The 13,944-nt window shown below is 45.0% G+C and overlaps 1 protein-coding gene across 2 annotated transcripts in view; it reads left to right on the forward strand.

Annotated features, from left to right (window-relative positions):
- The window catches only part of ABCB9 (ATP binding cassette subfamily B member 9), an 88,322-nt gene that overhangs the window by 33,226 nt on the left and 41,152 nt on the right, over positions 1 to 13,944 (forward strand). For both annotated transcript variants that reach the window (XM_040347319.1, XM_040347320.1), the window contains exon 4: positions 4,061 to 4,191. In XM_040347319.1, coding sequence (XP_040203253.1) covers positions 4,061 to 4,191 — 131 coding nt within the window. The remainder of the gene's footprint in view (positions 1 to 4,060; positions 4,192 to 13,944) is intronic.

A 13,944-nucleotide genomic window follows, 5' to 3' on the forward strand; every position in this document is an offset into this window, starting at 1 on the left:
CTCTTTGGTCGCTTAGAGCTTGACCTGGAATGATGGCGATGTGATCTAGTGACATCAACGTCTTCGTGGACTAAGGGCTGATGATCAGGCCTAGAAGGGCTGATGGTGAAAAAGAAATCAGGAAAAAAAAAACATGATATAAAAAACCCAAACAGACAGGCAGAGGAAAGAAAATTTCCATCCTACCTGCGGCGTAAGGGTTGGCCACCGGGGGGCGGTGATACATCCATAGTGGTGAGGAATACACTGCAATAACCATTAAAATGACAATAAGAGTAAGGCATAGGCAATACAACAGCAAAGGAAACTGACAGTACACAGGACAGAGTGCCACAGGGCACCTTACCTTGTCCAGTCAAGACCTGTGCCTGGAAATCCAAGGTGCATCTAGGAGTTTCCCCAGAATCAGCTGTCACTGACAGCTTTTTAAAATTGCCGCCCTCGATGATGTCACCGCGCCCCACGCACACGCCACGCGCCTGCGCTGTGTGCGGCGTGACCCTGAATGCCATGCGCGCATGCGCGAACCGGCAAATAGGCGCTACTGCGCATGCGCGAGCCGGAGACTCGCGTGCGCGCGCACACAACCACAAGGAAGCTGAAGGAGGAAGGAGTGGAACGCAGCATGCGTTCCAGAAGCCATTAACCAAAACGGTAAGGCTAAACGGCGCAGACACACAAACACACATAAACAGCTGCCATGTGTAGCAAAAAAAAGACAATACATTACCAATCCATCCGGTCCAGCCTGGGATAGGGAGCAAAGATACATCACCTGGGCATCGTTTGTAAGGGAAAAGGGCCTCCTGCTAATAGCCAGGATGAATGACCAAAGTTGCTTGCCAGCCAATGGCTGGATAATAAGCTCCACCAGGAATCAATTTGTACCGCACACTCCACCCTGCTAATAGCTGGGACTTGTTGGACTTCAGTACACATACTCTCCCATAAATATCACCAGGACTGAACTTTAAACTAACATATAATTATATAGGTCCTAGGAGGAGGACAAAAAAGGAACACTGTCCATGGCCAGGAAGCAAAGCTTTATGGGAGTAGGGTCCTATGAGGTATGAGAGGCGGGGTTAACCCACACGTAGGCTGCCATGGAGTCTGTCAGGAAAGATTACTAATCCTTTTGGCTAGTATGGGTACCTTTTAAAAATAACTCATCACCAACCTGCAAATTGCAGTTTATTGTACAAAAATAGCATTTATTTTAAATACTTACTTAAATGCCTTTTCCTTACCATAAAAATGTGTGTTCACATGCAATGTGCCTTTACGCATGGAAAGGAATTTGACCACCCCAGGAATAGTCAGTACCCTAGGACCAGGGTGGACTGACAATTCGTGCACTCAGGCACTGCCCGAGGACCCCATGCCACTAGGGGGCCCCATCAGGGTTGCCAGCCTCAGTAAAACCAGGGACAGTATGTAAAACTCTGTGTTTGTAATAACCAATATTGGAATCGCCCCTTAGGGCTATCGTTATTTCTGACGACTTTGTAATTGCTGTAACCTTATTCATAATCTCAATAAAAATTTATTGAAAGAGAAAAAAAAAAATCTGTGTTTTTAAAAAAAATCCCAAGATTATAGCTGCCCTGCCTCTCCAGTACCTTTTCAGTGTATGTATGTGTATTCTGTGTGTATGTATACTGTGTGTGTATACTGTGTGGCCCCATAATCTCCAATTGCCTGAGGGCCCTATAATCTCCTATTGCCCGGGGGCACCATAATCTCCTATTGCCTGGGGGCCCCATGAGTTGTCAGTTTGCCCCTGCCTAGGACAGTCGCAGTTTGCTCTTCATCATGTCACATCATAGCCTTCTCCTCTTCTGAGAGTGTCTACTTAGGCCTCGTACACACGACCGAGAAACTCGACGGGCGAAACACATCGTTTTGCTCGTCGAGTTCCTTGTGAAGCCGTCGAGAAACTCGACAAGCCAATTTTCTCCACTCCCGTCAAGGAAATAGAGAACATGCTTTCTTTTTGGCTCGTCGAGTTTCTCGACAGTTTCCTTGATGAAAATGTACACACGACCGGTTTCCTCGGCAAAAAAATATCTCCCAGCAAGTTTCTTGCTGATTTTTGCCGAGAAACTCGCTCGTCTTTACGAGGTCTGACTGTCTGTTCTGGCCCAGCTCCTCTGCCCATCCCCATAAACATTTAATGTAGCTGTTGGGAGAAGCGAAAAGGGGAATACTATAGATCAGTGTTTCTCAACCTTTATTCAGTCAAGGCACTCTTTATTATGGACGATCTCGGGGCACCCCATTCTAAAATGTAAACACTCTAATGATAGTTTTGGATAATGCAGCAACATCAATACACGTAGGACACCCAAAGTTAGAGGTGATTTTTTCTTCCAAAGCAAAAACACTTTTGCATACTGGTACTGACTAGTATTCCAAAGTTTCTCTTCTCCCTCAGTTTTCCTCCATCACTTCGCTAATGAGACCCCAAAGCTGATGGATAGAGGCAAGGGAGGGTTAAACAGAGATGATATGCAGGCAACTGACATCCTCCTTATCAATGAATGATGATGTCATTGGTCGTTAGGAAATTGGCAGCTAGAAGATTTGAATGCTGTACAATGAAAACCTGTGGCTTTGTGTAACTAAAAGGCAGGTTTCATCCACCCACCGGCTTGTATACAATTTTGGGGCACTTTGCCAAGGCACCCCTGAAAAAACCTCAAGGCACACCAGGCGGCTATAGAGTGTCACTTGAATGAGAGCTCTGAGTCTGGTGGGGCTGCTGACATCACATCCAAGATGGTGGGCTTTCACAGATTAATAACCTATATTAAAAAATATGTTAAATGCATGCATAATCTCCAGAGAGGATTGTTGTTGAATTGCATTTGCAACATGTTCTCTTTAAGGCCATTGTTCCCAGCCAGGACCGGATTTACTCCCTTTGCCGCCCCAAGGCTGGGTCCTTCAAAGCCGCCCCCCCCATGTGATAGAAATTAGGTTAAAAAAAATGATATTGGGTGGGGATAGGATCAGTGGCAGCGGTGAGGGAGAGATGGGATTAGTGACAGCGGTGGTGCGGGGGATGGGATGAGTGGTGTGGTACTAGTGGGGGTGTTATCAGTGGTACTAGTGGCGGTGTGGGGGGGTGTATCAGTCTCACTAGTGGTGGTGGTGTGGGGAATCAGTGGCAGTAATGGTGGTGGGGGGTATCGTTGGCAGTAATGGTGGTGGGGGGTATCGGTGGCAGTAATGGTGGTGGGGGGAGGGGTATCAGTGGTGGTGTGGTGGGGAATCAGTAGCAGTGTTGATATTGACTGTGCCCGTGAGGGCGGCAAGGATAGGCGGAGCCGCCCCTTCACCCACTACCGAGACTTTACAGTATGCCCGTGAGTGAAGGTGGGGAGGATGAGCGGAGCCGGGACTATACAGTATGCCCGTGAGTGCGGGCGGGAGGAGACTGTGCCTGTGAGTGAGGGCGGCGAGGATAGGCGGAGCCGCCCCTTCACCCACTGCCGAGACTTTGCAGCGTTCCCATGAGTGAGGGCGGGGAGGATGAGCGGAGCGGGCGGAGATGATAGGCAGAGCCGCCCCTTCACCCACTGCCGCCCTGATACCTGGCCTTGTCTGAAATCCGGCCATGTTCCCAGCCCTGCATTTTATGCTCCAAGGTTTTGTCTTTTTACCCGTAAGCTCATCAACTCAGTGAAGTTTTGACATTCAGTATAGTCACACAATTGGACACTGGGAGGTGTTAGTATCATGTTCTGATCACACCTACTTCTTGCACAATTCTAGTCCAATATGCAAGGCTGACTCCATAGCATGCTGCAAGACACAGAAGCCACCCTGAAACAGAAAACCTGGGGCAGTTATCATGGCACCAGCCTAAACAGTAACACAGGACTAAAGCAAAAAGAAACCTGCCTACTTAGTGATACATTTAGTTGCTGAAAGTTTAATTACTCTTTACTAGTTGTGTTTCAAGTAAAAAAAATGTAATCTGTGTGACAATTTAGTATTATACATCAGCATTTAAAAATATAATGTTACTGTTTGTTTTCTGCTATTTTTCCAGCTCTTTTTCTGCAGGGATGCGGGGTGGTCTTTTCACCTTCACATTCGCCAGACTGAATATCAGGATCCGAAACCTGTTATTCCATTCCTTGGTGTCGCAGGAAATTGGTTTCTTTGATGAGAATCACACAGGTCAGAATCCTTCAGCAGAGACACAGTAGACTATTATTAAAGTGTTACTAAATCCACAACGGTAAAATCAGACTGTATATGCAGTAAAGCATGCTTGTTATACTCACTGTGGGACCTACGGGCTTAATTCTGTGCATTGTGTAAAAAAAGGCTTTTTTATCCTGTCTTCTCTGATCCTTCCCTTCTTCCACTGTTACCAATCCATCTCCTGATAAGACAGAGCCTTTGGAGTTACTCTGCACATGTTCAGTTGTGTATTGCTAGAGAGTTTTTTTTTCTTTCTTGCAAGGGTGCATGTGATCAGCACAGAGCCAATCAGCACTGTCCAGGCAGAGGGTCCGGGGTCCTGCAGTCTCATAGGACAGTCAGAGTAGTATGAAAATTCCACCTACAATCTTTAATCAGACACAAACTAAGTAGAGGGTTCTTTACTATAAGAGCAGTAAGGATGTGGAATTCCCTTCCACACGCCGCGGTTTCATCGGGGGGCATCGATAGTTTCAAGAAATTATTAGATAAGCACCTGAACGACCGCAACATACAGGGATATACAATGTAATACTGACATATAATCACACACATAGGTTGGGCTTGATAGACTTGTGTCTTTTTTCAACCTCACCTACTATGTAATTCGTAGAATCATAAGACTGCTATATACTGCTGATGAGAAAAGGTATTTAACAGTTTATATTTACTAAAATAATTGCATTTGCATGTTCTGTGTACTGTGGAAGACCAGATATGGTGACTGCAGGCTCCTGGGTTTAGTAACACTTTAAGTCCTTCAGAAGAAATAAACAATTGTGTGTACCCGTATATGTATATATAAATAAATTTGCCATGTATATATTTTTCTTTACACATATAATGATGTTATTTAAAAAAAAAGGTAAATACATACACAACTGTGGCATAACATCTTATATTATGGAAAATGAAACAGATCTTTAAAACTTTCACAGCAAAATGCATACCGTTTGTAATTGTCAATTATGGTAGAACATTTTTAAGATCCATTAAAGTGTATGTAGACCCTAACAATGAACTTCTGTCATTTGCCCCCTTTTGGTCTGGTAAACATACCATTGAAAGTGTTTTTTATTTTTCTATGTTATTAGTGCAATTTTGCAAGTGCTTTTGCCAGAAATGTTGTGAGCTGATAAGTTTCTGTGCTTTCTGCCTGTGCAGAAGGAGGGGTTGTAGAGCTAGGGAAAGGGGGGGGGGAGGTGACATCTGTGTTCTTTGCAATTCATCATAAATAAAGTAGGCAGGGCTGACACCACATGCCTAGGAATTCAGAGCTGTGTTGCCATTTCAAAGAGGAAGGTAGGAGCACACTATATCTCTATCGCGTCAACAGTTATTTATCTGTACTGTATCTGTGCAGTATGTTTAAAGAGATTAAACATGGAGACATGTGAATGTAAGCAGGTGCAGTTAGCTAGCCTGTCACTAGGTGGCTCTGTCCCAAAATAGTAATGGTAATTGGGAATTTTGTTATTGGGTGGTAGGTTCCCTTTTAGACAGAGTCTTCCTATATTGGGTGGAGCTAGTGCTAGGGTGACCAGACATCCCCAGTTTCAGGGGACAGTTCCCAGATTGAGGACACTGTCCCCGGACCAAATCTGTCCCCTGTTTTGTCCCTGGATTAGATTTGAATAGGGGCTGGGACAATTTCAAAGACAGTCAGATCAGAATAAAAAATAAAAAAAATCTGATGGGGGTGTGCTGGTCCTACTAATTATTGGGGGTGTATTTTTTTCCATGATCTGTGCCCCTTTCTGATGAGCATGTGCTGGTCGGAGCGGAGGGAATATTTCTTCAGTTTCGGGTGCATGCCCATTCAGCTTCGCTCGCATCTTCTTCTGCCTTGGCTCAAGTCCCGGCCAGCCGCCTGCCTGCTTATCTCCTTGCCTTTCCCAGCAGAGTGATCTTCCTCCGCTCCCCACCCAGTAGTAGCCGGGGCCCACAGAGTAAGACTTGACAGGCTTTGAGGCGGGCGGCGGCGGCGGACAGAGAGTTGCTGATCGACGCCATTGCTAGTAATGTCCCTGGATTTCATTTTAAAAATCTGGTCACCTTAGCTAGTGCCTATATATATATATATATATATATATATATATATATATATATCTATATCTATATCTATCTGTCTATCTATCTATATATATATATATATATATATATATATATCTATATATATATATATATATATATATATATATATATATATATATATATATATATATATATATATATATATATATATATATATAATGTATGTGTGCCAGGAGGGGAGGAGCCTAGTGAGACAGGGCATGGGAGCCAAACACCCCACAGTAATGCAGATGTAGCTACTGCAAAGGCCCTGCACAAGGCAGAAGACCTGGATGACATAGTATAACACCCAGAAGAGCCAGCTGTAGTCGTCCTGACTCAAAACATGGTCTATGAGGACTGGAAGCGGGATGCAAAAGACCCTTTAGGCCAGCCTAAGTAGGATGTCACATATTATTATGATGGTAGAGGTGACAAGATACCAATTGTGGGGATGCCCTTCGGTGTCGTGCACTGCAACTATTATACTCTATTACACCTAGGTCCTCATGTACTTGCATATCCTTCTTTTGTCTGTTTTTTTTATATATATATATATATATATATATATATATATTTCAGTAAGCTACATACACATTAACTTATTTTTTGATAATATTCATTATATAAATATTCATATGTGTTATTGATTTAAAACATCTTTACATGACAATGTTTGCTGAAGACACTGTCAGTATATCTATGTGATGTGTCATTGCCATCTTTGAAGATCAACAGTAAAGTGCGTAAACTATAACTTCTTTTTTTTTTCTTGGTACAATGTTTTTATTGATATATAAAAAGGGGAAAACCAGACAACAAATTTCCACATATTTCAGTTCACGTAAAAATACATAATAAAATATATTATAAGGGTATAGATTATAAATTGACACAGACCCTTAAGCCAAGCCGAGGTTCAGTGCATTATGCCTGAGCCTTGAGACCCAGGGGCTAAGGTAGGGGGAGCGGAGCTGTCCGCAGAATGGAGGGAGATTTTTATAAAATAAATAAATAAATAAAATAAAAAAACAAAAAAAGACACACACACGCACAACAGTGGGGGGGGGGGGGGTAGTACAGTAAGACCCCTTTCACACTGGGGCGGCTGCTGTTTCTCCAGGGTGAAAGCCCCGAGGGCTTTCACACTGGAGAGGTAGCCGCACCTTTGAAGCAGTGTGTATACTGATCCTCCACCGCTGAACACACTCTGACACCACAGGACAGCCCAGGGCTGACAGAAACCCAATTTAATAGATCAACACGGATGAGAGCAAGGTAACTCTCTCATCCCCCAACTAAATTTGACATAGCACCTGTACTGAAAAGTACACAGGCGCTACATGGGTAAGACCACCATGGGTCCTGACTCCCATGCCAAAGTAATGGCCATGACTCCCATGCCTCCCATGCCAAATTTCTTAAGGTGTGGGACCTTAAAAAATTTGGCATGGGAGTCATGGCCATTACTTTTTCTGAAAATAAAGCAGGGGTCTCAGACTGGGGGCCCTCCAGCTGTTTGTAAACTACAAGTCCCATCATGCCTCTGCCTGTGGAAGTCATGCTTGTAACTGTCAGCCTTGCAATGCCTCATGGGACTTGTAGTTTTGCAACAGCTGGAGGGCCACCTGAGACCCCTGATATAAAGGCTAAAGGCCAGGGATGTCATGGGAAGGTCTATAACAAGGAGTTGAACACAATATGGCAGAGACTTTTAGCTATAGCAATAGGTTGTTGCCCCATCCAAGAAGAAAGGGCACAGGAACTTTGGGAATTTGGCACCAACAATCAGCCAATCAAAAGCCCCCTTACTGAAGTTTATGTATGGACATTTTTACATACCGTATTTTCCGGCGTATAAGATGACTGGGCGTATAAGACGACCCCCTAATTTTCCAGGAAAAATGTTGGTTTTGGGATATACTCACTGTATAAGACTACCCCCTTCTTACTAGTGTTTCTGGAAGCTGAGGGGTAGCCAGAACCGCTGACAGAAACAGGCTTTTTCAAATCTCACTGTGCCATTACATTACATTCCTCACTGTGTCATTACTTTACATGCCCTGACTGTGCCATCACTTGCCCCCACTTGCCCCTCACTGTGCCATCACTTGCCCCTCACTGTGCCATCACTTGCCTCCTCTCTGTGCCATCACTTGCCCCCTCTCTGTGCCATCACTTGCCCCCTCTCTGTGCCTGAGCTTGCCCCCTCTCTGTGCCTGAGCTTGCCCCCTCTCTGTGCCTGAGCTTGCCCCCACTGTGCCTGAACTTGCCCCCCAGTGCAATCACTGCAAACAGTGCCATCACTCACTTTTTTTCTGAATAGGCGGTGCGGTGACAGTCTCCGTGCTGCGAGCGTCAATGATTTAAAAGACGCGCCTTCTCCTCAGACTGTCCTGTGTTAGGCGGAACACAAAATTTCCCAGCAGCGCCTCTGTTCTGTGTTCCGCCTATCACGGACGCCTTCTCATCTCGTCCGAGGATGAGAAGGCATCTGTGATAGGAGGAACACAGAACAGAGGCGCTGCTGGGAAGATTTGTGTTCCACCTATCACAGAACACTCTGAGGAAAAGGAGCGTCTTTTAAATCATTGACGCTCTCGCAGCACGGAGACCGTACCCGGCGTATAAGACGACCCCCGACTTTGGATGCATTTTTTTGCATCCAGAAAGTCGTCTTATACGGCGGAAAATACGGTAGTTTTTTTTTAACAGTAAAGGAAAATACGGTAGTTACATTGGTCCAGCTTGGACCAATAAACCGGAAATCCCTGTAGTGGACACTGCTACTAGAGTGATCTCCACTAGCTTCAGGGGCCCATGCCAAGCAGCTGCCCTGATGCATTGTAAACACAGGAGCTCTCAGTCATCACCATTCAGTGAACATTTTGTATCATCTCAATGAATGCGTAAAGCATTCTCTGATTGGACAAGGTGGAGAGGTGAGGTGGTGAGTGACATCACAGAACTAAAAAGCTAGCAGCAATCACTGTAGCAGTGGTGCCTATTCCAGTGATTTCTAACTCGGGTATGGCACACACATACTTACATTGGTCCACGCTTAACCAATAGAGCTATGTAAAAATTGCTATACCTGGAATTCACCTTTAATTTGCTAAGATGGATCATTTGTTTTTACACCACTGCTGATCTTATCTCATGATCATTTTTATCTCATAAACTTTATGAGATAAAAATGATCATGAGATAAGATCAGCAGTGGTGTAAAAACAAATGACATAAAGAGTTATCTTATCACCACTTTTCCTGCTCTCCTCTGCAGACCAGTATTGAACCTCCACATTATCAGCCGCCTAAAGATAATGATATTTTCAGGAGTGGATGGGGATTAGAACCACCATGAGGTTTTTGGGGGTAATCCACAAAAGAGATACGACGGCGTATCTACTGATACGCCGTCGTATCCCTGTTTCTATCTTTGGAACTGATCCACAGAATCAGTTTCCAAGAGATAGACAGAAGATCCGACATGTGTAATTGAATTACACTGTCGGATCTTAAGGATGCAATTCTAGGCTGGCCGCTAGGTGGCGAGGCCATTGCGGCCAGCCTAGAATATGCAAATGAACACTTACGGCGATCCACGAACGTTCCGACGGGCCCGTCGCGCTAATTCTATGTAGTTTACGTCGAGTTACGTCGTGTAAAAATAGGGCTGAGTCCTATTTGACTAAGCCCTATTAAGTATGGCCGTCGTTCCCACGTCGAAAATTCAAACGCTACGTCGTTTGCGTAAGACGTCCGTGAATGGCGCTGGACGCCATTTACGTTACCGTCTAAGCAAATGACGTCGGAGCGACGTCTGTTAGCGCAATGCACGTCGGGTAATTTAAATGGGAGCGCGCCTAATTTAAATGGGAATCGCCCATTTGTATTAGGAACGCCTTGCGCCGGACAGAGTTAAGTTACACAGCCGAAAATTTCCAGGTAAGTGCTTTGTGGATCGGCACCTAACTTGGGAGATTTGCGGCAGTGTAACTTAACTCTGAAAAGTTAAGTTGCGCTCTTCGGCTGTGGATCTGGCCCTTTATTCCTGCCTGTGCCCCCATTAGGGGAAAGCAATGGGAACACTAGTTCTGCTGATCAGGGCTGGTGCAAGGATTTTTGACACCTTAGGCGAAACCTCATTTTGCCACCCCCCCCCCCCCCGGCTCCACCCCTCACTTTACTCCCTTTACCCATGTACACCCCGCCTTTTTAATACAATGCCCATCAAATGCAGCCTGACCAGTACCCATCAAATGCAGCCTCACCAGTGTCCATCAATGCAGCCTCACCAGTGTCCATCAATGCAGCCTACCAGTGCCCATCAATGCAGCCTATCAGCGCCCATCAATGCAGCCTGGTGCTCATAAATGAATGTTCGCTTGCTTACATTCATTCAGGAGTCGGGACAGAGACACAGTCCTCCACCACCACTGCACCTCTGACAATGTGCGAACGGAGCGGAGGCTGCCTGCTGATGCTGAGACGTAAGCCCTGTACACACGATCGGATATCTGATGGAATCTAATTTTTTCATCAGATATCCGATGAAGCCGACTTTCATCAGTCTTGCCTACACACCATCAGTCAAAAATCCGACCGTGCCAAAATGCGGTGACGAAAAACACTACAACGAGCCGAAAAAAGTTCAATGCTTCCGAGCATGCGTCGACTTCATTCTGAGCATGCATGTATTTTTAATCCGATGGAGTTCCACACGGACGATCAGATTTTTCTATTGTTTTTTTATCCATAGGAAAAATTTTAAAGATGTTCTATTTTTTAACACCGATGGAAAAAAGACTGATGGGGACCACACACGATCAGTTTGTCAGATGAAACGGTTTTAGTTGCTTGCTGCAGAGAGAAGAGAGTAGGAACACCAGTGGCCAGGTGCCCTAGGCAGCAGTGCACCCTAGGCGGCTGCCTAGTTTGCCTAGTGGTAGCACCAGCCCTGTAAGGGCTTCCATCACTTTGGAGGGATTTCTTCTCAGTTTCTGTTTTAGCTACCAGACAGGAAGTGAAGAGAAATCCCTCAAATGGGACACAGATGGCAAAGAAAAACTGACACGGATTAAAATCCACTTTTACTCTAGCCTTTAGTTTCACTTTAAGTGGCCAAATGCAGATCTAAATTTTAAAAATGCAGTATTCATGATTTGTTTTCAATGCATTACAGTAAAGCTTGATGGTGCAAAGAACCCCAAGTAATTTTTTTTTAATGCTTTTTTATTACTTTGAAATAAAAATAAAATAGTAGGCGTTGAACAAACTCTTAAACAGCAGCTATACACATGGATCAGAATTTGGCCGGTTCAGCATGAATCGACTGGATTTCGATCCATGTATGGTCATCCTGGTTGTACAGAAGTCGATCTATCGATCAACCTCTGTACACCCACCCTGCCGTTTTCTTTACAATTACAACTATAGCAGGCAACACTGATCATTGTGTTCTGACGATAGGGAAGGCTCCCTGCCGTGAGAACATAATAGCATAGCAACCCTGCTGATTGAACAAAATAAAAAAAAATTATGTTTGGCCTGCCTAATAGTCAACAGACAGATTGATCTTTTTTTGTAGCAGAGGTTTTTCACTAGATGGTAGCAGAGAGGTACATACAAGTGCACTGTACTGTAGATGTGGGTCAACCAACTGAAGAAAACACCTTGGTTTGCCAAGGTTATAAGCAGTGTCGATCCGCCCTATAGGCTCACTATGCAAGCCGCTTAGGGCCCCGCAAAGCTGCAGAGGGCGCCCCAAATTACCAGAGTCATTTTCGGCCCCTCACCCCGCTTCTCAACTCGCTGCATGAGAGGAGAAGAGAAAGAAGAGGTCAGGATCGGCACTGGTTATAAGTCAGTGGTAGCATAGCTAATGCCTCGTACACACGACCGGTTTTCCCGTCGGGAAAACTGCCATGAAAACCGGCTGTGTGTATGCCCCATCGCAGTTTTCCGACAAAAAAAATTGCGGGGGAAAAAAAAAAGAACATGTTTTCTTTTTTCCCGGCGGACTTTTTCCCATCGGGTGGCGCCGTTTTAATGGAATTTCTCCTTCTATAGTCCCATCGTACGTGGTGTATGTCACCGCACTTTGGACGGGCGGTATTTGGCCTGAACGTGTGTATGCAAGGCAGGCTTGAGAGGAATCCTGTCGAGAAAAACTTTGTTTTTTTTCCTGCGGAGAAAAACGGTTGTGTGTACGAGGCATAAAAGTTTTTTTTCAGGCATCACAGTATCTCAAGTAAAGGTGTGATTGCACAGGGCTACTTATCAGCTAGGTCTTACAATCAGACTCTTTTATCTTCTATCAACAGGAAAAGTATTAGCAGAAAGCAGGTCAGTTGTATGTAAAATCAATAAAGAACACTCTCTCGTTCTGTCAACATATGACACCGCTTGTGTAAATTTGTCCATATTTTCTTGATATCACTTTTTGATTCAAGTGTACAAGTATCTATGGTAAGCCTACTACACTACTCCAAGAAACACTTTAAAAACGCATCAGATTTTAATGAGGAAAAATCTCATGCTGGATATCTATACCGATATGGACTGGGTAATGTGTTAGGAACGCAAGGATGCCACATCATTTGATGGAAATGAAAAGTATCAGCCTACAGAGGGCTGAATTCAGACACCCCGAAAATCAAAGTGAAAAAATTATGCAGCAAGCTAGTCCATTTTGCTGAAATTTTATTGCAACAACTTAAAATGGTACTCAGTAGTTTGTATGGCCCCCCACGTGCTTGTATGCATGCATGACGACGTCTGGGCATTCTCCTAATGAGATGACGGATGATATCCTGGGGGTATTTCCTCCCAGACCTGGACCAGAACATCACTGATCTCCTGAACAGACTGAGGTGCAACATGGCAGCCTCGGATGGACCGAAACATAACGTTCTATTGGATTTAGGTCGACGAGCGTGGGGGCCATTCAATGATATCAATTCCTTCATTCTCCAGGAACTGGCTGCATGCTCTCACCATATAAGGTGGGGCATTGTCATGTACCAGGAGGAATCCCGAATCCACTGCACCAGCGTAGGGTCTGACAATGGGTCAGACCCTACAATGGGTCCAAGGAATTCATCCAGATTCCTAATGGCAGTCAGGGTGCCATTGTCTAGCCTGTAGAGGTCTGTGCGTCCCTCCATGGATATGCCACCCCAGACCATCGCTGCCCCACCACCAAACCGGTCATGCTGAACTATGTTACAGGCCACATAACACTGTCCGTGGCTTCTCCAGACCCTTTCACATCTGTCACATGTGCTCAGGGTGAACCTGGTCTCATCTGTGAAAAGTACAGGGCGCTAGTGGCAGACCTGCCAATTCAGGTGTTCAATGGCAAATGCCAACCAAGCTCCACGGTTCCCGGGCAGTGAGCACAGGGCCCACTAGCAGACATCAAGCCCTCAGACCACCCTCATGAAGTTTGTTTTTGATTGTTTGGTCAGAGACATTTAAACCAGTTGCCTGTTGGAGGTAATTTTGTAGGGCTCTGGCAGTGCTCATTCTATTCCTCCTTGCACAAAGGAGCAGATACCGGTTCTGTTGATAGGTTAAGGACCTTCTTTGGTTCTGTCCTGCTCTCCAAGAGTAACTGCCTGCCAGGTATCTCCTCCATGCTCTTCAGAC

This window comes from Rana temporaria, chromosome 1 (genome assembly GCF_905171775.1).
Source record: "Rana temporaria chromosome 1, aRanTem1.1, whole genome shotgun sequence".
Lineage (NCBI taxonomy): Eukaryota > Metazoa > Chordata > Amphibia > Anura > Ranidae > Rana > Rana temporaria.